Source organism: Ambystoma mexicanum, chromosome 8, assembly GCF_040938575.1.
Source record: "Ambystoma mexicanum isolate Mex_15411 chromosome 8, UKY_AmexF1_1, whole genome shotgun sequence".
Lineage (NCBI taxonomy): Eukaryota > Metazoa > Chordata > Amphibia > Caudata > Ambystomatidae > Ambystoma > Ambystoma mexicanum.
This window is the reverse complement of record NC_090929.1, coordinates 64,131,126-64,155,575: the sequence shown is the minus strand read 5'-3', so window position 1 is coordinate 64,155,575 and position 24,450 is coordinate 64,131,126. Positions and strand designations below refer to the sequence as shown.

Here is a 24,450-nt window from a genome sequence, read left to right as displayed (position 1 = left end):
AAACACTTCCCAAGAAGCAAGAAAACACAAGACGCGCGGCCGCCTATTCCCCCCCAACAGAAGCCTGAACCCTTGACAAACCTTCAAAGTCAAGGCGTTCGAGGGGCTTTGGGGAGGTCAATCGAGGACCCCAAGTCGGAGGCCTTCAGCTTGCCCGCCTTTCCGCAGGCTCCCCGACAAGCAGCAGAGTCCCACTCGGAAAGGCCGGCTCGCCACACAGCGACGGCTGCCCGGACGGAGAATGACAGGCCACCCGGGCCCGTCCCTCAACTCCTGGGGGGTCTGGAAGTGTTCGCTTGTCTGTCAGGCCTTGAGGAACAGGGGGGGTCACGGGATACCTCCCTAAATTCTCGTATGGCCCTCCCACAAGCCTCGAAGGGACTGGAATTAGCGACTCGAGTGCGAAGCACGGAGGAGCTAACCCGAGCTGGGAAGGGCGCGAACTTTACAGCACCAGCGCACAGCCCGCCTCTGATCGGCCTGGATGCTGGCCCAGCTAGACCGACAGAAGACAACGAGCGGGGCAAGGAAACCGCGGAGATAATCCAGCCGCAGCAGGATGCCACAAAAACGACGGATGGTTGGGGAGTGTCGGCTCGATCTCCAACTGCAACGTCTGGCAAAAGGGAAGGCAGAGTAGTCCGCCCACCTACAAAGCCTGACCCGCCTGACCTGACGGGCCGGGTCGACCTCCATCGATCGTCGTAGGGGCGGGCATACTGGCTTCCCCGGTGAGATGTGTCCAGATTTCCCCGCTGCCGGAAAGCCTTGAAGGCGGGGCACTTCCCAAAGAGACAGCTGCAGAGTACGAAGTTTCTCCAGGCGTGGCGAACAGCACCACAGACAGTCACTTTGACCCAGGAGACGCCAGCGAAGGGGCAGCGGGCGAGAGCTCCCAGGCACGGTCAAGTCCTGCAGGAGTGGGCTTGGGAGTTCAGAGCCCCAGATGCGAGGGAGGAAGCGCCGTGTTAGTTCTAGCGGCGCCATCAGACTCACCCAAGATCTGTGAGCACTCCACTACACCTGAGACTGACAAGAGATCTGACCCCAAAAACGTTCTCAATAAAAACGCACCTTACGAAGGGCCCAATAAAATCAAAATCGACCTAGAGATTCATCCTATAATAGCAAGAGAGGACTTAGTCAGCCCTCCCTCCAGCTTGGGAAATTTGGAAACAGCCTGGTCAGACGACTGTTCTTGTTCACTAATAGAGGACTCAGAAAACGAACCCACGTCAAATCAAAACTCAGCGCCTTTTCCAGATATCTCAAAGACAGTGCCAATGGAGTTCCCCGAGGAGGCCCCTTCACTAACTATCGACAGAAAGCCGCTCAAAGACCCAATCCCAAAGGAGAACAATCAAGCGCCGGAAAAGGAAGATAGACTCATCTCAGGAAATACAAATAAAACAAACTTCCTTACGCCCAAGACTACAAAGAATTACCAGCAGTTGGCTCCCACCAAGCGGAGCAAAGAGGCCCCGAAGCCCTTGGTGGGCACCCTGGACAAATTTTTAGCAAACAAGGAAAAAGAAATCAGAATGAGAAAAGTGAGATATCAGACGCAGAGCTTCTGGAGGGGTCCCTAGAGGAATCAGTTCATTTCAACTCTCCCGCTATTCCACTGAGACTTACTTTCAACGTACATAACCCGAACCCCAATACCTCGAGTCCTCAGCTGCTCACTAACAAAAGATGGCATTTTGGGAAACCGCCAGCTAAGTCCACGGAACTTACATCAACAGAGCCTTCTGCACAGTCCTCTGCCCCATTACACAACCTCAACAAGGCAAACTTGCCTAAAGAAAATCTCTCACAGGGGGGGGTGGCAGAAGCCACACCCTCAGTGGGAAAATCAGACAACCTTGGTCCACCTTTTAGGAACCCAGAGCCAACCGACTCTAATTTAATGAGACCCACAATGCAACCCTTGCCATGCAAGCAAACACAAGCCACAGTTCATTCAGAATACTTGACAACGCTCAAAACGCCTATGACTAGGCGACAATCAGAAACTCAAATTTCTAAGCCATGTACGTCCAGCCCACAGCCAATGAACAGGAGACAAAGTGATACTGTGGGTAACTCAACAAAAGAAACTCCAAATAAAAAACCAGATTTAATGACGATAATGTCAGCTATCACCATAGCCCTAGCTCCATTCACAAAACTATACGAATCATTGAATGACTCTGTAAAGGACCAAGCATCACTGGCGGTACTGACCCAAACTAAACTCACGTTTTTAGAGGGATTCATTACCTCAAAAATTGAAAACAGGAAGATTTTAAAACACGCCTGCACTCAAACAAAGGACCAACATCACCGAGAAACGAAAGCAGTTCAGTCTCAGACTGACTTCTTGCCGGAGAAAACATTCCACTTCAAAGCAGGCACAGGCAAAACAATCGCCAACTCCAGACTGGAGGATCACGTAAATACCCCAGCAGTATCGACGGCCCCGGGCAAATGGAGCATAAAAACACCCCTCCCAAGTCTTAATCTCGAGCCAACAAAGAAAGCACAGGAGGGCCACATCAATGGAAACCAAAGTACTCTCAAATTCACCAAACTTCAATCGAGCAAGAGCATAATAGAAAAAACCAATGGTTGCATCGTTAATGAGAAAGAACAAGATCTTAGAGCTTTCTCGGAAGACCCACTCATGCCTTTGGCTCCAACAAAAAAAGTAAAAAGCGGTCCACCTGTGCTTCCTAAAATCGGCCACGGTAAAATCTCAGATCTCGAATAAATCCTCACCAGCGTCAGACAGAAAGTACATCAAAATCTGCACTAAACCACTGACCTCAAAATCCAGCCAGCAAAACAGTGACAGCCATAACATCAACAGATCTCCCGCTTCCACTGAAAGCGACCTAATGGAAGACGCTCTGGAACTTGTGTCGCGTTGGCAGGACAAAGATCCAAACCTAGACAACAATCGGGGAGCCAAAAGAAAAACAGTGTCTTTTAAACGAAGCCAGGATAAAGACACACCTCCAAAGAAAATCAGACAGTGGGAGTCTAAACCCCCAGCACCTCACAGGGGGGAAGATATGTCTTTGGCTGGGACCAAACTAAAACAGAGCTCCAATAAAAGGGAGGAAGACACCACAGTGAAACACAAGTCCACTCCCAATAGGTGGAAAACTAGAGTGCACTTGAAACAAAAAAGAGACTCCAGAGAACGCAGCCAAAAAAGGGAAAGCACTAGGAGGACTTCACTGAAAATCCGCGAGAGAGAATGGAAACGCAACGGCTTAATGAGAAATAATAGAACAACGGCAACGCGCTCCTTTTTGCAGCCGAACTGTAAAGCAAAGTACAACCGGGTTCTAAACAGAACCGCTATACTGGACTTATTTCATCAGGTCCCGGCTCTCAGATCAGTAACATCAGACTGCCTAGATGTTATCGAATTCTCGGGCCCTCACAGCATAGATAGTGTGTACATCCACATATCTTCTGCTAGCACGAGACTCAAACTCAAGAAGGAGGCCCGAGCCCTTAAAGAACTAGGCTACTATCTGGAAGAATTATACAGCGACAGGGAGATCCCCAGTAATACACAGAGAGGATTAAAGGACAGAGACCTTACAACCATCAGAGACCGTACGCCCCAACACAAGACAGCCTCCCCTTCAAGAGAACGAGCCTCTCGCCACACTTTTCGCAACTTTCACCCAGGAACAGAAATATTACTTAGGAGTGAAAGTAACACATCTGACGTCTCTCAAGACGAACCCCCACGACACCGGGTCTCACATTATAGACCCGATAATAATCTCGAGGAAATCAGAATAGGGGGCCATGAAGAACTGAGCCCACTCAGTAAACAGCAAGAGAGAGCACCTAAGACGAGAAGAACCCTCATCTATAGAGACAGATGGGAACCACAGATTACTCCAACTAACACCCAACAACGGCACAAAAGTGCCCTGAGTAGCACCAGGAGCAAACACAACGAAAAACAGAGTAATACGGTCTCAGATCGAGCCCCCAAGGGACCCTCGCAGAACTGGAAGTCATCAAAGGACCCAGCCTATTCCAGAAACAGGTCAAGCGACCAACATATTCACTCACGGCTATATCGTCAAGACCTGGAAAAAAAAAGATGGTCCTGGACGCCGGAAAGACTCTCCACAAAAACAAGAAGATAGCCACAAGTGCACACGACGGGAGTCAAGGAAGAATCCGGTAACCCTTACCAGATCGCAAACAAACTTAAAATGGGGTCGTGGAACACAAGAGGATTCGTTCACCTGACACTCAACTCAGATGTCCAACTGGGGACCTTCGACCTTCTTTGTTTACAGGAGACTTGGCTCCTCAGGAAGCCAACAATAGATGGTTTCGAAATCGACTTCTCCCCAGCCACACAAGGAGCGCTGGGTAGGCCCTCCTCAGGCCTCTTGACAGCAGTCAGAATCTGCAGTGGCCTACAACTCAAACAAACAATACTATCCAACACGTCAATTCTGGCTTCCTTAGTATCAGAACAGAAACCGGGAGAATAGGACCAAACCAACATCGTACCTAGTGATAAACACATACTGGAACCCAAAAGTTGTGAAAGAAACAGCCCTTCTTGAAATCATCGGCCAAACGATAGAGACATGTCTTAATACGATGACAATCGACCACATCATAGTATGCGGAGATTTAAATTGAACATTACCTAACATTGGCCTAACAACATCGAACTGCGATTCACACTCCGCAGTGGCTCCAACCGTCTCTTCGACAACTCGAGAATCTGACTTGAGAGGCAAAGGATGGGAACTGCTCATGGACGCACTAGATCTCCATAACCTCCATTATCTGATCCCGACCACACTAAATCACACTCCAACTTGGGAACAAGGCTCACGTAATGCCTTTCTGGATCACATATATGTATCCAGAAACCTGCTCGCAATGATATCTGCACACGAAGTTATAAGAACTCAAAACAGTGATCACAACCTCCTGACGGCCTCATGGTCAGCCCCAGAAAGGGAATCGGAGGCAAATCGACAGGAAATGACTACCTCAATTCTTACTAATGGCGCAGGGACCAGACTAAGACTCTCTGATGAAGCAATAAGAACCATTACAAGGACCTTCGAAAGAACTATTGCGGTGCCAGGGGAAGCAAATCCACCTGACTATTATCCCCTGCTGATCCCATACCAACAACAAAGGAAAGCCCAATCTTCAGTGAAAAAGCCAAATCATATATATAATAAGCCATTGGTGGAGAAAAGAAGGGAAATGAGAAGAATTTTACGCAAAGCGAAATCTCGCCCCTCAAAACAAACAGAGGAAGCAGCAATATCTGCGAAAAAGTCTTACAAAAACTGGCTTAAATCGCACCGTGCCATTTTGTACCAGGAAGACTCTGAGACTATGCTAAAGACCCTAAGTGGGAAACAATCTAAAACTTTCTGGGCCTTGATCAACCCGAAAGGAAATAACTCAAATGAGGTCCTAGCTAACTCAATTGGAGAGAATCATTGGAGATCATTCTTCTCGGACATGTTTGCCTTACCAAAGGACAACACCCAAGAAACAATAAGGCCCCAAAAAAATTGATGGGACATTGAAAAGGATGAAAAGGAAATCTGCGAAAAAATAAGGAAACTGAACAACTCAAGGGCACCTGGACCCGACGGAATCTCTAACATGGATCTCAAAACGAACACCGAAGTGTGGGGCGGACTCATAGCCCAAATATTCCAACAATGCGCGGATACCCAATCCATTCCGAAATCTTGGAAATCAGCAAATGTGGTCCCAATTTTCAAGAAAGGCGATAAAGGCAACCCAGCAAATTATCGCCCAATAGCCTTACTGGACACCATTGGGAAATTGTTTGGAGCCTTCCTCCTAGACAAATTTAAGAATTGGGCAGTCACTTCCGAATTACAGGATGACTTTCAGACAGGATTTGTAAAAAATATCGGAACACTGGCAAACATAATGTTACTCAGTGTATTGAAAGCCAAGGTGCTAGAGGGACGACCAAAGATACACCTGGCGTTCATAGACCTCTCTCACGCATTCGACACGGTGAATAGAGAGCGCCTATGGACTAAACTGAGGACAGGGAACTGCCCGACATCAATCCTGAACCCAATCATGGAGCTGTACTCTGGAACATCCATGAGGGTCAGACTCAATGGAAAAGGACAACTTTCAGAGGAGATTAACACTCACAGAGGTGTGAAACAAGGTTGCCCACTGGCCCCCGCACTGTACAACGCGTTCATTGGAGACTACCAACACTGGGACCCCAACATTAGAACATTTCCGCCTAGAATTGGAGATGAAACGGTTGGCAGACTACTCTATGCCGACGATATTTTACTACTGGATCAAACCGCCATAGGGCTACAACGCAAACTCACTTCGCTCGCAGAATATCTTGAGACCAACGATCTGATTCTAAACTCATCAAAAACAAAAATAATGACTCTGGAAAAATCCACTACACAAAAAGAAAATTCTAAATGGTTCCTGGCTGGAGGGAAACTGGAGAAAGTAAAATCATTCCGATACCTGGGAGTTATGATAAGCGCAAATCGCTTTGAAACCCCCATGCAGGAATCCTTGATTGCCAAGACCAAAATTATGATAACACAAGCTCGACTCATGGACAAAAAATACGGAAAATTCTCACTGAAACCAGTGCTGAACTTCTACACAGCGAAAGTGGTACCCGCCATTACCTATGGTGCAGAAGCGATGCCCATGATTCCAGAACGGATCTGGCAGAAGCTAGAAGGATTATTTTGGAGGAAAGTTCTAATGCTCCCAAACTCTACTCCGATGGCATCTATTCGTAGAGAAATCAATGTCATCTCTTTAAAAGGAAGAGTCAAGCTAAACATCTTAATGCTGAACCGGAAAATTAGACTATCCTCTGTGAAGATCTTCAAGCTTATAAAGAAAGAACTCAAAACAGGAGAGAACAACATCCTAGCCTCTTGGGAGCAAAGAAATACAGAAACCCTTGAGGAAATTGGAAGCTCATGGGAAGAATTAGAAAGTAACCCCGCCAAAACAGTTAAAAAATTTAAACAAATGGATTGGATTAAAACGCTAGAAGAGGCCGCTAAATACAAACTGGCTGCGGACCTACCAGTCAATTACCAAAAACAAAATGAACCCATGAGCTATTTACTACAAGGTCCAAGTAAGCAAATTAGAAACACCTTTCTAAGAGCCAGGCTGAATCTCTTACACACGAAAGAAATCCTATTCATCAGAGGTTCTGCTGCTAATAACCTCTGCAGATTCTGCAACAAACCCGAAATAATAGAAACCTTGAGGCATCTGCTGCTGTCATGCCCGGGACTAGCGGCCAAAAGAATGATACATATGGGCCACTTATCCAAAAACAGCAGTTGCGGGGAGGAGGAATATTGGTGGAATATCCTGATGTCAGGTGGAAATGTAAAATCAGTAATCGCAGTCGGCCAGTTCTTCCAGAACATAAACCTGAAGAAAGAAGATCCAATCTGACAAGTACATTTTCACCTGTCTAGACACAGAAGCGCAATAGATCAGAATCCCTTGGGAACACAAACTCTCTGAACAACAAACTTTGTTAAAACTGTGAAAACAGTTGAATCAAATAAAAACTCCTCAGGGCAGAGTTGGAAAAGCTCGGATGCCCTGGCGATCATGGAGTGGAACGATCCAATCTCGTCGGGCGGAGAAGCCCTGGTGGGAGGTGACGACGGTAGATCCTCGTCGTATACCTCGTCGTCCGTACCAGTCGCTGCCGTGTCAGTCCCCGTATCATCCCTTCGGGTGGACGGGGAGGAGGGCTGGACGGGGCGCGACGGCTGAAAAGGAGGTGGAGGGTGAATCCTCCTTTTCTTGGGCGGGGCAACACCAGAAGGTCCCGGTTCAGGATCCCCCGACGGGAGAGGTTCCTCCGTCGGCAACGGTAGTCTCGTCCTTATCTCTGAGCATAAGAACTGTATAGCCAACAAAATGGCCGCCGAGTTGTCTTGCGGCGCTGGCAGAGGGGAATCCGACGGGCGATCAGGGGCCCCGTCGGCACCCTCTACGATGTCGTCACCTGCGTCGGGATCCATCCCGACGGGCCGGTCTTCTTCCACGCCAAGGCCGTGGCTTAAGACCTCGATCAGCTCTTCCTCCGAGGTTGAGGCCGAATCTACGACGACGCCCTGCCCCCCCTTTTTCTTCCCCGCCGGGGATTTCACGGGGGTCCTATCGATGGGCACAAAAGAGGACTCCCTCCGAGGTGGCAGGGAGACTCTGAGCCCCGAGGTCGCCACCACTGGTGTAGCCTCCACAGGCTGAGCCAGGGCCGCCGCAACAGTATCAATAGAGGGCTTGGCCGGATGGATTAAGGCCTTTACCACCTTAGGTGCGCTCACCGCCTTATCCTTGAGGGGGGGGGACACTGCCTCGCTCCCCCTCAGATGGGGCCTTCGAGCTCGACCGGGGCCTCTCCAGGAGCTTTGCCGGGTGCTCGCCCTTCCTCTTACCTGACCCAGAGCGTTGGCTCGTGGCTGAAGGTGCCGGGGAGGGTGCGCCCTGCCTGGCGCCCGTAGAGCCCGACCGTTCGGCGCTCCCGGTGCCAGCGGACTCGCGGTGCTTGGCCTTGTGTTGGACCCCCGTCGCCGGGGCGTCCTCAAAGGTCTTAGAAGACCGCTCGGATTTCTTCCTCTTCTTCTCGCCTGACGGGCTCTTCCCTTCCAGCCAGTTGGCGAGACGTTGATGGCGGTCCTTCATGGTCCGCTCCGACATATTGCCGCAAAACGCACAGTCCTTCACCACGTGCGTCTTGTCCTCATGTAAGCAGTAGAGACAAAAGGAGTGTTCGTCCTCCTTAAAGACGTTCTGCAGCTGGCATCCAGGGCAGATCCTGAACAGCTTTCCGGGCGTCGAGCTTCCCTTCTCCTGGGCCACGTCCGGGCCTGAGAAGCTTCTGGAGTCCTCCAAAAGCGTAGCTCGACGAAATCTTCACCCTTGAGGGGCGCAGACGAATCCGACACGGGTCCCCGTTGATCGGATGGAGAGTCGGTGGAGCTTGAGGCTCTTTTGACCGAAAAAACGAAGTTTTTGAGAAAAAACGTGAAAAAATAGCACTAACGCTCGAGAGCAATAGCACGAGGATCCCAACACATGAACGTGCGGTAAAAATCTGAAGATGGCTGCCAGAGGCGGTGCTTAGGTAGAGGGCAGTCATTGGCTGTGGTCAGTATGACGCAGAGACCAGTGATTGGTTATTACTACGAAAGACAGATCAGAAACGAAACTGATACTGGTTTTTTCTTTACCGAGGATTCCCAGCCTGACGACGGGAAATATTCATGAGCATGTGAATCCATGCCAGACCCCATGCTGGAGAAAAAGCTGTGATGTATTCCGAAAACTCTGTGTGGTGCACGTAGAACTTGAGCGCTCTAGCTACATCCAGCGAGTGCAAAGTCCTTTTGGCCGGCGACTAAGGTGACGGGAAGAAAAGTGGCAACACCAAGGGCTCGTTTAGGTGGAAGTCTGACGGCACCTTGGGCATGAAGGAGGGGTGCGTCCTCAGCACAACCCTCGTCTCGTGGAAAGTCCATGATGGAGGCTTGCAGGATAGGGCTTGGATCTCTCCCACTCGTCGTGTGGAGGTGATGGCCACAAGGAACGCCGTTTTCCACAACAGAAATTTCAACGGTGCCGAATGTAGAGGCTCGAATGGCAGCCTCATGAGCCTGGTCAGCACCACGTTGAGCTCCCACGCCGGGCCGGAGCCTTCACCGGCAGGAACAATTGGAAGAGTCCCTTCATAAATTCCTTCACCAGGCGATGAGGCCATAGGGATGACCATCCCGAAGTTCTGGTGTAACGGGAAATCGCTGCAAGATGGATCTTGATGGAGGCGTGAGCTAGTCCCGCCTTGGCCAGCGATAGCAGGTACGGCAACACTTGAGGGGCCGTAATTCGCAGAGGATTAATCTTCTGTACACGGCACCAGACAGAGAACCTCTTCCACTTGTGTCCGTAGCACTTGAGAGTTGAGGACGCCCTGGCCTTTGCAAGCACCTCCTTGCAGTCCGCCGGGATATAGTATCCTCCAAACTCTAGTGCTGCAGGAGCCAGGCCTGCAAGTTCAGAGACTCCGGGTCGTGATGGAGGATGGCGCCTCCTTCTCTGGAGAAAGATCTGCTTCCATCGACAGTGTGACTGGGGGGGGGGACGCTGACAAGTCCAGAAGGTCCGGGAACCAGATCTGTCCCGGCCACGCCGCGACGAGGATCATCCTGCACCGGGAACTCTTGAGTTGGTTGATGAGTCGGAGCAGCAACGGAAGCAGAGGGAACGCATACAAGAACAGGCCATCCCAGGGGGAACGAGGAAGCATCGCCCATGCTCCTCGGCTGAGGAAACCTGCTGGCGAACCTCTGGCACTTGGAGTACGTCACCATCGCAAACAGGTCAATCTGGTGTTTGCCCCATAGTTGGAAAAGTCGATCCACTTGATCCCGACGCACCTCCCATTCGTGGCACGAGCGCAGATCCCTGCTGAGTGAGTCGGCGATGACGTTGTTTGTTCCTGCTAGATGGAAGGGCACCAGAAACATCCCCTGGGCCTCCATGGACAGGGCTGGGGATATGCTGCCTCCCTGCTTGCGGATTTAGAACATCGTGGTGGTGTGGCGGTGAAGATCCTCACCACCTTGCCCTTGAGGGACGGGAGAAACGAACACCGCTCAGAGTTCCAGGATGTTGATGTGGTGTCCTTTTAGAATGGGTATGTGGAAATAAGCATCCTCCAAGTCCAGAGACTATGGGAAGTAGCCCTCCTCCAGCAGTCCCAGCACGTGCTGGAAGGTGACCATCCTGAACTTTTGTACCTTGATGTATTTGTTTAGCCGCCGCTGGTCCAGGATGGGGCGCCAACTGCCTGTCTTTCTGACGAGGAAGTACCTTGGAGTATACTGGAGCCCCGGAACCTCTTCGGGACAAGCTCGATGGCACCCTTCTTGAGCATCGCCCTTACTTCTAACAGCAGTTGATGGACGTGATTTTCCTTCCTGGCCATGGGAGGAATGCGGGGGGCACTTTCTTTGAAATTCGAGTGTGCCCGTGGGCCAGGGCATCCAGCACCCAACTGTCGGTGGAGATGGACTCCCACACGCTGACGAACTTTGCCAGCTGGCCTCCCACCGGGGTGCTCCGCAGGGGGCCCAACGCTACAGCCGGTTCAGTCCTGCTTGGAGGCGGCCCTGCCGCCTTGGCTCCTGGGTGACGACGATGAGATCCTCCTGACCTGCCGCGTGCTCTGTAGGCCTCCTGCGACGAGGGGCGGGCCGCCTGGCGGTACCTCGAGGAGCCGCCGTCGGATCCCTTGGAGGCACCCGGTCTGCCTCCGGCGTTCCGAAAGGGCGGCCATCATAGCTGCAACACTCCCAAGGCCCGAGCCGTCTCCGTATCGGTCTTGATGGCCTGAAGTGACTCATCCACCGTTTTTTCCAAACAGGTTGTTCCCGTCGAAGGGCATGTCCAAAACTCTGGTTTGCACGTCCTGGCGGAAATCAGTTGCCTTGAGCCATCCCCGCCGTCGAAGACAAACACTGTTGCCCAACTGGCCGAATCAGGTATCAACGATATCCGTGGCCACCGTTATGGCATGGTCAGACGCCCCTTCACCTTGCTGTAGGATCTCCAGGGCCTCAGACCTCTTGTCGTCTGGTAGGAAGTCCAGCAGGGGAGCGATCATGTACCACAGCTCTGTGTCATAGCGGGCCACAATCGCTAGGGCGTTGGCCCGCTTAATTGTCGGTGCCGCAGACGAGATGGCTCATCGTCCCATGGCGTCCAGCTTCTTTCCTTCGCTGTCCAGCGGGGAAGTTGACGTTGAGGCTGATGGCCCACCCACTTTCTTCTTGGCCGCCGCTGAGACGACCGAGTCAGGGGTCGGTTATGCCCTAAGGCACAAAGGGGCCGCCATCAGGTGGGGAGGTCCAAGATGAGGATGATGCCTCTGCCGCCTTCTTCTTGGCCGCCGCCGAGATGACCGAATATGGGGTCAGCTGTGCCCTAAGGCACAAAGGGGCGGAATCAGGGACCCGGTACTTCTTCTCGTACAGATCCCTCTTGGCAGATCTCGTCAATCAATGGCACCGAGAGGACCGTCTTCCTCTTGGCCTTGCGCTGCTCATAGATGAAACCTTCCTTCTTTTGTTCCTCAGGGCAGAGCTGAAAAAGCTTGGATGCCCTGGCAATCAAGGCGTGGAAGGAGCCAATTTCGTCGGGTGTGGAGGCTCGAGGGGGTGGTGATGGAAGGCCAGTCCCATAGTCAACGCCGTCGTCAAACGTCCCCGTCATGGCCATATCCGTTTCCGTGTCATCCCTAGTATCAGGAGAAGAAGATTAAGGCCGAGTGGGGCGCGAGGGCTGGAAAGGCAGGGGGGGGGGGTGAATGTTAGGGAGAATTCTCTTATAAGGCTAATTTCCCAAACCTAGCCAGTCCCCCAGCAGCTTTGCTGGATTTTGGGGTTTGTTTTTTTCTCCTGCTAAGAGTGAGACTCTTTTACTCCCACTCTTAGGCATGATTTGAGGTATGTCTTTGACTTGTTATGTGGTTTTGGGCTATGGGGTTTCTTTTTACTCAATAGGGTATCATCTGTTTTTCTGTATGTGTGGTACACAGCAGTACCACAGGGGTGTCACAGTGACCCCCAAACAGACTCCATACCCTGGGACTGACTACTGTCTCCCAGGGCATGTAAAGTCACCATTGGCTTTACTAGTCAAAATTGTGAACAGAACCAGTACAAACCATCATATTGTAGAAGTACTGAAAGGGGTTAATTATATTGCCCCTGGGTCTGTTTTCAAGGGGGCACTATCCAGTCCCCCGTTGATGAGTTTCTGGCTGGTGGCAGTGGTTACCACGCAAAATATTCCACCGGAATATTCTCTATGGGATTTTTCCCATTGATTTTAAACACACCACTTTTTGGTGCAATGTTAAAGATACCGCCGGTTTATTTAATATTAAATCACCGGTTGGGTCTTTTTGCCAGAACTCGATTCTAAAATGGCATTTGTGTCCACTGTAACTCTGTAACTCTGACCAAGGTCGAGCCCTCTGTTCCACTTTTTTGGCGGGCTTCTCCACAAAAGCCCTCCAAATGGTGCCACTCTGTCTGGGTTCCACAGGAAGGTTGGAGGGGGGAATTGGCACCCTGGACTGCGTTGCCTTAGCAACCCAAGTCGCACTCTACTCTGATTGGCCCAGTGGTGGGCCGCCCGGCTCACCACTTAGCATGTGCGATTGACAGCTAGGCTGATGAATGGGGGGTTTTCTGCATAAAAGCAGGGCCTTTGGGACTGGAACTTCAGAAGTCGCCACAGGACCTAAGAACCCGAAGAGGGAAGAAGCGGAGCCATCTGCAAAGACAACACCACCGGTGAAGCCCTGCTGCAACTACCTCACCACTTTCCTGACAAGAGAAGATCTTTTGCTGGACGGGTCTTCTTCCTCTGAGCTGGTGGGATCAACCAGTTCGCCCTTTTCGCCTTCCAAAGACGTCACTTGGTCTAATCGCCCGTGCCAAGCACCCCGGCGGCCGGATTGCCAAGCTCACCACTTTTTACCACGAATAAAAGGACCGCACCTTTTAATCGGGACCTCTGCGGCTGGTTTCATCCCTGTGCAGTGCAACGACTCCCCGTTCCCTCCTCGACGAGATCTTCTCTTCCTCTGGACGGAACCACAAACTTCAACCACTGCCAGGAACAACTGCCCCCACTGGAGCTTCCTTTCTCATTAAGGTACTGTGTCCTGCCTGGCCTCCCTTTCTACAGATTGCTAAAGGTGACCCTTAAATCCTTGGCTTCTAAATTGGGTTGGCTCCAGGCCTTGTAACTATATCTTCTGAATCACCCCAACCTCTTTTGAACACTCTCCAAAGACTTTTAGTGCACTTTAAACCGTGTGATCCTGGGCACATTTCGCTTTGCTCCATTTAAAGTGGGCCTGGCCTATGAACTTTGGCTTAACAGTATAACCTGCCTTTCTCCCCTTGCTCTGAACTCTTAAAAGTGGTTGGAACGGTTTTATTTTTATGCTCTGCCATTTTCTCTCCCTTTAACTACATTATCAGACTGCCATCTTGGTTAAGCGCTCACATCTGTTCTAACAAATAGTAGTGTTTTAACCCCGACTTGTCTGATGGCTGTTAAGGGAGGTGTGTATACTTTACCCGACTGTTTTAACTTGCTTTTGATTGAGAGTGCTAGTATATGCTATAAAGTGTGTTTTAAATAATTAATTATATACTTCTATACAAAGCTCTGGTCAGTGTTTGCTCTACTGTGTTTTGGCCCTATTTTGTATACTCTACATACTACCCTACTCTTCTTGAGAGAAGTCTGACTGCTCAGCCACAGCTACTAGGTAAATCTGGGTGGTGCAGACTGCCACCAATTGGGTTTACTCCTTACTCCTGTAGTCTTAATCTTTTTGCAGTGTTCCCAAGGGAACTGCACAGGATTCTGCCTAACAATGAACTCTCCTCCGCTTGTTTGGAGGGCTTCCCGACGGGCCGGTTCTGCTGGGTCGTCCGTTGGAGTGAGGGGCAATCTCGTCCTCATCTCTGTGCATAAGGTTTGGCCACCAAGTTGTCCTGAGGCACGGGCAATGGCTGAGACGGGCGCAATGGTTGCTCCTTCTCCACGGGAGTCTCGTCGGCGCCACTGTCACTCTCTTTGTCTGCTTCCTCAGGGTTCCCCCCCGTGGGATCGGACCTCCTCGAACCTCGAGGCCTTTCACGACTTCAACCAGCTCCTCAGAGGCTGTATTCGTGTCCGTAATGGCCACCGCCCCCCCCCCTCTTTTTCCACCGGGGTCTTATCGATGGGCTGAAAAGATTACCTCCGTGGTGGCAGGGAAACCCTGGGCCCCGAGGTCACCTCCACAGGCTTCACCAGGGCCGCCGCGACTCCCTCGATTGAGGCCTTTGCCGGGTGAATCAAGGCCTTCACCACCTTGGGTGTGCCTGATGCCTTCACCCTGGTGGGGTGGGGTGGGTCACCGCCTCGCTCCCCTTCGCCTGTCTTCGAGATCAACCAGTGCTTCTCCAGAAGCTTACCCGGGTTCTCAGATTTTCTCTTCCCCGAGCCAGAGAGTTGGCTCGTAGTTGATGGCGTCAGTGAAAGCGCGCCATGCCTGGCAGCCGAGGAGCCCGACCCTTCGGTGCTCCTGGTGCCCGCGGACATGCGGTGCTTTGCCTTCTATTGGGCCCCCGTCGCCCTCACAGGACTTAGAAGACCGCTTGGACTTCTTCTCACCTGCTGGGCCCTTCTCCAGCCAGCTGGCGAGGCGGATCAGACGATCCCTCATAGTCCGTTCCGACAAGTTCTTGCAAAACGCAGTCCTTCTCCATGTGCGTTTTGTCTTCATGAAGGCAGTAGAGACATCTCGAATGCTCGTCCTGCTTGAAAACATTCTGTAATCCGCATCCAGGGAAGTTCCTGAACAGCTTGGATCCGGGTGTCGAGCTTCCCTTGTCCTGGGCCATGTCCGCGTGATAGGCCTCAGATCTTCTGGAATCCTCCAAGAAGCGTAGCTCGACGAAACTTCGCCCTTGAGGGGTGTAGAAAATTCCTAAACGGGTCCCCGTTGATCGGAAGTAGAAACGGTGGAGCTTGAGGCTCGATTGACCGAAAAAAATGAGATTAAACTCTTTGAAAAATCGCAAACGCAGTAAAAGCTCGAGAGCTAAAGCACGAGGACTCCCAACACTTGAACGTGCAGTAAAAATCTGAGGATGGCTCTCAGGGGAGGGGCTTAGGGAGATGGCAGTCATTGGCTGGGGGCAGTATGAGCCAGAGACCAGTGATTGGTTACTACTAAGAAAGACAGATCAGAAACGAAACTGATACTGATTTTTTCTTTACCAAGGATTCCCAGCCTGACGAGGGGGAATATTCAGGAGCATGTGAATCCATGTCAGACCCCATGCTGGAGAATACACAGCGATTCTTTTATTCCCAGAGTACTTGGCATACAGAGGATTTACCCATTTCCACCCAGGTGAGCACACCCAGGCATGTGAGGTCTGGCTTTCATCGAGACATATGTGGAAACCTGGTAAGGTAGAACAAGTGTTGCCCATGTTTTTGTTGTTTCCTGTGCGAAAATGGTGTATTTTTGGTGACTACCGTTTGGCTAAGAAATTGTAACACAATTCATGCAAGTTAGGGGTCATTGAATGTCTATACGTGTCTTTTCGGAAGTGAATGGGGTTCCCCGTTTTACTTAGTGGTTGTGACAGCCAAGACCCAAATGGGTGGGTTGTCCACAAGGCCAAATCCAGTCCTCCCCAGGACGTGATGTCTACCAATGGTTTAGCCTTTTCCCTTTCAGCCAGGGTCAGTGCAGGTGCCATTTTTATCAGGAAATCTGGGAATAGGACATTTGTTGTTTTCTCTTGGTTTTGATAACCTTTTTATACATTTCCTACTGCACTTTGTAACAAACCTTTTATTTCCCAAACGTGACCTACATTTAGTCGCTGCTTTAGACCCTGTACCACTTTCATAACCTGCTTTAGTCACCTATCCGTCAAAAGGTCGACATGGGCTCTTTCAAAAAAAGTATCCTTGCCCTTCTTCACCACATTCGTTTTCCTTATTTTCAAATGCCAAGTACGTCTGTTTAGGCTGTCAGCATAAAAATCCTGTGTACTATGGCTCCATTTTCAGCTTGTGGTATTGCTTTTGTTGTGAACAATTATAAAAAACTAGAAGAGTCGGGGGAATGTAGCAGTGCATTGCTTTTCTCAATATTCACAGAAGCCATTACCTTACAAGTCCAAACATGTCCAGCACATACTTTTTTTCCATGTCACTTTTCCAATTTTTTCCCAAACTATGGGAATTTTAGGTACATAGCGGTTGCCTGACCTGCGCAAATGACTCATACCTGAACCTGGATTTTTTTTGTCTACTTTTCAGACATGTATGCCTTGCTGTGCTCCCATTGAGCTTTGCTACCCTCCTCTTCCATTCCTTCTAAGCACACAGTATTAAAAAAAAAATACAAAAAAAAGGAAAATAAAATAGCCTACCTCACAAAACTGATGCTATTTATGAAAAATAGGTTCTTGAAAGCTTAGAAAATGGTGAATTCACAGCTGCAAACCATTTGTTCCTAGCTCTTACAGGGAAAAAACACAGGCTTCTTTGTACATCATTTCATTAGCATTTTCAGAAAAAAAAAACAAAATTGCCACTTTGTTATTGTCTCACACCCCTCCACAGCAAACTAGAAATCATTGGTGGTGTTCTGACCGCCTACATGTGGGAAGAAACTGATTGACATTTTTCCAGGATATCGCTTCTTATGAGGGATTGAATGCGGACATACCGAAATGTCCAAAAAAGGGCTGAACACAGGAGAAAACGTCCTCAGCGGTTAAGGGGTTAAAATACCAGTTGGTCTAATCTGGACAAATTAGCATCGTTTTTAAAGCAAAATACAAGTGAAAAAGATTTTAAAAAGATGCAGTGCCGATTTCAATGCGAAACTAAAACCCAGTGCTTCCCCCATCAACATCACAACAAGATAGTCTATTCTGCAAAGGTCCACACCTTCTGAAGTTATAGAACTGAGTGAGTAAGAATAAACCGCTTACCAGCCCAGCCATCCTCTGTATCATTGTCTAGCTCATCCAGCTCTTTGAGGTCCTCTGCATGTATTATAGTGGCACGTGGTGCTTGCTCCACTTGAGCTGGCGCTGGAGGCCGGACTGCGCGTGTTTGGCGAGCTGTGCCACCAGGGAACCTGTTCTCCTTTCTGCACAAGATAATAAACTAGCTTAAATATTTGGCTACACAGAACGCAGAATTGATCATTATTTGCACAAGCCAGCTTGGAAAACATTTAATTTGAATTAAAATCATTCACTGCACAGGTTTACTAAAATCCATTATCCGAGGTCATACTACTTTCAGACATCCTCTCCATATAGGCGATCGCTCTATGTTTCACTTTTGTAGTAGAGTTGAAGAACCAATTGGCACCAAAATCAGGAGAATTTCAATTAAAATGGTTCACGTATAAAAGCTAACAATTTTACCATTTAACAGAAGCACAATTTTTTTTCGCCGTTGGAGTGAAAGTCCTGATTTAAAACCACGGCAAGTTATGACTTTCTTTAGCTCCCGAATCAATGATTCCGTTGGTTGTCTTCACGACCATCAATCTGGCTTTAGAGCTGCCAGAAGCACGGACACTGCTCTCGTGAACATCCATGAAAACCTGCTCTCCAACCTTGACTAACATCTCATCTGACCTCATCCTACTCGATCTCTCTTCTGCCTTTGACACTGTCAACCAGACTATCCTGCTCAATCATCTCCGTGACAAACTGGGTATCACCGATCAGGCTCTGGCCTGGCTGACCTCTTTCCTCTACGATCGACCCTGTCAAGTCTAACTTGAGTCCTTCCTTTCATCTATCTCCCCTTCTACCTGCGGTGTTCCCCAGGGGGCTAATCTCCAACTCTGGCTCTTCAACCAAAACCTGGCAACTTTTACCCACCAAATTGCCATTTTCTGCTCCAACTTTCAGTGCTATGTTGATCTCCTCCTCCCCCTCCCTGACTGCCTATTTGCCATTCAGGATTGTGTGCTGACAACAATCTCTGCCTGTATGCCATCAAGACTGAGATCCTCCTCATCGGCATACCTTCACACTCCTTTTCCGTCACTCTCTGACCGGCCTCTCTTGGCCCTCTGCCTACTCCCACCTGTGTGGCTAAGAACCTTGGGGTCATCTTCGACTCCACGCCTGCATTCTCTGCCCACATCTCTGATGTCTCAAAAAAGTCTAACTCCCTACTGCACCTCCTCAAAGGTATTCTGCCCTTGCTCTCCTTCCCACAGAAGCTCACTGTCTCGAGTCCTGGTTCTCTCTAGGTTGTATTATTTTAACAGCCGCTTTCTAAATCTATCTGCTTCTACTCTCCGCAACTTATCCAGAACAGGACTGCAAGACTTGTCCTTGGCCTCTAGCCCTGTGATCGTATCTCCAGCCCTGAAATCTCTCCATTGGCTCCCAGTGGCTGCAATGATTACATTCATACATTAATTCAAAATCCTTTGCATTGTCCACAAGGCTTTCTAGGGCCTGGGTCCAAAATACCTTCACCTGTCCCTCTGTAAATACCTTCCCTCCCGAGCTCTTTGCTCCTCTACCTCCAACTCCCTCAGGGTCAGTCGCTTTTCAAAGAAATGAGCTGGGGTAGATCTCCGTCTTCGGCTGGGGCCTCCCTCTCGAACAGCCTCCCAGCCACTCTAAAACTGAAGGAGAATCATCTCCGGTCCCGGAAGCACATCAACACCTTGCTCTTTGCTTCTGCCTTCGCTCCTCTCCCCTGCTGATCTGCTCTGTCTCGGCAACATGCACCCGTCTTACCCTCTGACTTTTGGGCCCAGATACCTGCTCACCCTGCCACCCACCTGCACCGCCTCCTGGCAATCCCTTGCACCGGGGTCTGTATCTGTAACCATACAGCCCCCCTTTTTTTATCTGCACTTATCAGACATACTATGTCTGTTGCCTTATACCCAGCACTTGCCACTTGCACTACCACCGTGTATTGCTTTTCACCATTTATTATTTATCTGTATTTCTTTGCTCAGCAGTTCCCACGTCGCCGCCCCGCCCGGCACCGCCTTCCATGCATTAATGAACTCCCCCCGTTCATAATACCCCTAACCCCCTCTCCATTTAGGGCCTCACAAACTCAATGTAACCCAGGGAGTCTCTAAACCTCAACGGTTGGGTTGTGCCACAAAAGTACCCTTGAATCCTTTTCCACGTAACTGGTCACAATGCTTAGCTCCTTCTGCCCCTCACTGTCTGGTGGCAGCTTTTTGTACTATCTATCTTACAAGGCAGCAAACTGCTGGTTATTTTGGGACCATTGAAAAAAGGTTTGCTCACAACATGTACACCTTAGACTGGCCACCTGGGTTTGGAAGGGCAATGAGACTCCACAATGTGGCTGTGTTTTCCAAGAACGCATGAAAAAAAAAAAGAATGTTTCATAAATGGGATGGTCTTCTGGAGATTTCAATTTGGGAGCACGTCGGTCATGGCCAAATCTCCCTGTGTGGATGGATGGTCCTCTGGAATTCACTGCTGAATCATATCCAGAGTATTAACCTGGGAAGATTTGAAAGGAGCAATGTTATGGAATGTTTGTATGCAGTACCCTTTGGGAACACTACAACAACTGACTACAGGTAATAGGAAACCCAACCTTTGGTATAAGCTTGTACTACACAGTTCTGGTAGCGTGTTGAGCAGAGAGGCTTATCTCAAGAGGGGTCAATGTGAGCTGTAGGGGAGTTGTCACTGTGAATCTCTATTTGGTAATACGCACCAAACCCTTGGGTAGCTGGGCGCAACTGATATAAGGACTTGAAGCCAAGTTACATCATATAAAAAAGGTACAGTACATACATTCAGGAATAGGATACATAAAACAGATAAGAGGAATGTAATGCAACAATAATATACATCAGGCATGAGGAGTATTTGGTATGTTAAGCAAAAGGGTCTGGTACACTGATGTGTTGTAATGAGGTGGATGATTAAACATCATTTGAGCGTAGCCAGTTAAGCATGTTGTGTCTGAATCTTGTGCAAGGCTGAGCGGATCTGAGGGCTGGTGGAAGGGCATTCCAGGCTTGGGTTGCTTTAACTAGGAAGCTAGCTCCACCAGATTTGGTTAGTCTAAATCTAGGAATTTCTAGGCAGAGTGCGTTAGATCTGGTGAGTCGGGTCGAAGTTTTTCTGATAATTCGCTCAGAGATAAGGGGGAGCCGCATTGTTCAGGCATTTGAAAGTGAGGGATACAGTTTTAAGGAGGATCCCGTCACAAATTTCTAACCAGTGATGATCTTTTCTAATGTTGGAGATGTGTTCCCTGCTTGGTATATTCAGGGCAGCTCTTAAGGCATTATTTTGTAATGTTTGCATTTAGTCCAATATATATTTATTGGCTCCTATGTAGCGGGTGTTACAGTAGTCTGATTTAGACATTATTCAATGCATTAGCTAACGTGATACAGTTGGCTTCAGAGAGGAAGGGTCTGCAGGCCCCGAGGAGTTTGCCGGTATAGGCAGTCGAGGATGCCATGGCGTTGACTTGTTTTATTAGGGTTACGGTGGAGTCAGGGAAGAAACCTAATGTTTTTACCCTGGTTACTACTTTAATTGTGTTGCTGTCAATGTTAAATGTGGCATAGCTGAGGCTACGTTTTTTAGGTTGGCAGCAGAGCCCAGAATCAGGATCTCAGTTTTGTCGGCATTCAGGCAGAGGCCGTGTGATGCCATTCATGCCTGAATGAGGAGATATATTTTGTTTACCAAGGCCGTGTCTTCGTCAAAATTGCCCCAAAAGGGGTACGAGGATCTGGGTGTCATTGGCATAATTTATGTAGGTGACACCCAGTCTGTCCAATTTATCGAATAAGGCTTGGTAAAGATATTATACATTGTAGGGGAGGACTCCACAGGTGGTTTGGATCGGGTCTGCTGATGCAGAGGGGGAAAGACTAATCGTACGGTTAGCTAGGAAGGATTGGACCCAGGCTATAGCATCACTAGAGAAATGGGCAGCTGATGCCAGGTGTTTGCATAACGCTGCATGATCCACCATATCAAAGGCTGCCAATAGGTCGAGGAGTAGCATAGCTGTTTTACCTTTATCCTTCAACTCGTCAATTTGGGTCTTTAAATCAATAAGTGCCGTTTCAGCACTGTGCTGGGGTCTGAAACCGGATTGGTGGGAACCTAATAGGTGGTAAGATACAAGGTAGTTCTGGATTTGAATATAGGATACTCTGTCTATTTTCAGAAGAAAGGGGACCGTGGTAATGGGTCGATAGTTTGTCGGGATTGAAGGATCAAGGGTTTGTTTTTTCAGCAATGGTAGAACCTAGAATTCTTTGAGGTTATTTGGGATGGTGTTGGACTTGAACGAGGCACTGATCAATTTAGAAATGAACGGTCCTAGGTCCCTAGCTGCGTCCTTGATTATTTGTGCCGGGCAGTTGTCGCCCTGGCAGTTAGAGGGCTTCAGGGATAGTATGACTTTCTGTTTCCAGTATGGACATTTTAGAGAATCTGAATGGTATGTTGGTGCCAGTAGTTTCGGTCGTTGAGGTGGGAAGCAACTCAGTGGAGTGCAAGGATGCCTTTTTGTTAGCTATTTTGGTCTGGAGGGATGCTATTCTGTTAGAGAGGGCATTTTGGATGCCTGTGCACCATTGCTTTTCCTTGTAAGTGGGATAGGATTCTCCATTTCCCGGAGGATAGTAAATAGCTCTCTGGTGTTGGAGTTGGTTTTCGAAATTCTATCATTACATGTGTTTTTTTTAGTGTGAATAATTTCTTTTTTGTACATGTTGGCAAAGTTAGTTAGTTGCACTTTGTTCTCGACTTTAGGGGAGTGCCGCCATAGGGCTTGTAATTTTCTTTTTGGGAGTCTTTATTCTTTAAGATGGGGGGTGAACCAGGCATGGAGGTGGGCCTTGTTTTTGCGGAGTTTGACCGGAGCAATGATGTTAAGAGCTTTGGTCATGGTGGTGTTAAAGGTCTCTACCAATAGGTTGGGGTCTGAATTGCTGGTGAGGGAGTTCAGTGAGGGGAGAATAAGAGGGAGTAATTTATCTGTTATCTCTTTTTTACTTCTGGTCGGAAGGGGGGGGCATGTCTAGGATTTTAGGGGTTTGAGGTTCTATTGAGGAAGAGAAGCTAATTAGGTGGTGGTGGTCAGTTCATGGTTGCAGGGTTATTTTGGTGCTAGAGATGGAACAGTTGAGGTCAGGAACCCAGTCAAGAGTTCTCCCTTTAATGCAAGTACAAGCAAGAACCTTTTGGGTGAGACCGTGCTCGGCCAGGATAGTAGCAGTCATTAGGGCATGTTTGTCCTGAGGGTCTTTAAACCTAGGTTAAAGTCACCCATGAGTAGGAGTTGTGCGGAGTCTTTAGTATTGTTGGAATTTAGCAATTTATCTTCCTTGGCCAGAACTTGAGCCGCAGCTGCAGAGGTCGCAGAGCTCGGCTTGGATTGCAGAGTGGCAGCCACTACTACCGTTGAGGAAGGAAGCAGACATGACGCCAAGGCTACTTCCTCGGAGGTGTGAAGCCTGTAACAGGCGTCAATTCTTATTGATATGCTGCCCAGTGTGGGATGGGTCCCAGACCTCGCGGCCCTAGGCCAGAACGTCCCACTGAAGGAACAGGCCGGTGCGCTCCTGCAGAAATAAGGTGAGCGCCCCCAAGCCCCTTCCTGCAGAGCGGGTGCCTCAGGAACTGGTATGTCAAGGAGAGAGATGTCCAGGACCCGGTCATCGAATGCTCTGACAGAGCGGGGTTGGTCCTCACTATCCTGATCTGCCTGAGGGTTGTCCAGTGCGTCAGGATCAGACAGTTGCAATGCAACTGGCGTCAAATGTATGTCTCGCTCTGCTGGAGTCCGGGCTGGTAGCGGTACCACTGCCGGGGCGACAGGTGACGTAGCTGGAACTGTCGGAGCAGGATGCGGCACCGGAGGACAGATCTCCATAAAAAGACCCTTAAAGTACTACCTCATGGGGTCAGAGTTCATAAGACTCTGAAACTTCCCAAAAAAGGCATCCTCTGCCCAAGTTTTAGGCACTGGAATGGGCAGAGGCCGCTCATGAGGGGCATACCCCCACGAACGTAATGAGGAAGGCTGCCAAGAGGGTCCGCCACCAACCAGGTCTACATAGACCAATGGGGCAGAAGCAGGAGGAAGCGGGACCGTATGTGGTAGTGGCATGTGAGCACGGCAATCAGAGGGGCGGAACTGATTCACACTGCCCGTAGAAAAGTTTGTCCACCAAACAGAAGGTTCCCAGCACCCGCCGTCGATAGCGTGGGTATAAGGGAAGAATCACAGGAAGGCCCGCCATTTTGTGAGCATCCGAGGAGAACTGTGTCACATGTGGATGAGGCAGGCATCTCCACAGACTGGTCAGGGGACTTGATCAAAACCTCTGATGTTTACTGGACATCCTGCCAGGGCCCCTTGAATTAGCCTCCAAGAGAGGAACCTCAGCAAAGCCGGTAACAGAGGAGTTACGGTCAGAGACCTCACTGTTTGCCCCTCAACAGAACTGGTATCACCGCGAGCGTGGGAATGTTGAGGAATCCACCTCACAGACAACACCCCAACAGGTCTCAGTTCTGTCGGTACACACCTAAGCCTCAAATAGGAACCTCAGAACGGAGGCCGGTCTGAACAGCTCCCCCGAGAGGTGCCTCGAACCGTGGTTTGGTACAGAAAGCCTCAACGGAGGCCTCAGGGTGCACCCCAGTGTCTGTATAGGAAGCTCCAGACAAGGAGACCTCGGAGTGAACTCCGGTACCCAAAGCCTTAGCACAA

At 49.5% G+C, this 24,450-nt stretch overlaps 1 protein-coding gene across 8 annotated transcripts in view; it reads right to left on the bottom strand.

The window, feature by feature from the left end:
- The window catches only part of PRRC2B (proline rich coiled-coil 2B), a 1,218,749-nt gene that overhangs the window by 642,701 nt on the left and 551,598 nt on the right, over nucleotides 1–24,450 (bottom strand). For all 8 annotated transcript variants that reach the window (XM_069609284.1, XM_069609287.1, XM_069609286.1 and 5 more), the window contains exon 9: nucleotides 17,658–17,818. In XM_069609284.1, coding sequence (XP_069465385.1) covers nucleotides 17,658–17,818 — 161 coding nt within the window. The remainder of the gene's footprint in view (nucleotides 1–17,657; nucleotides 17,819–24,450) is intronic.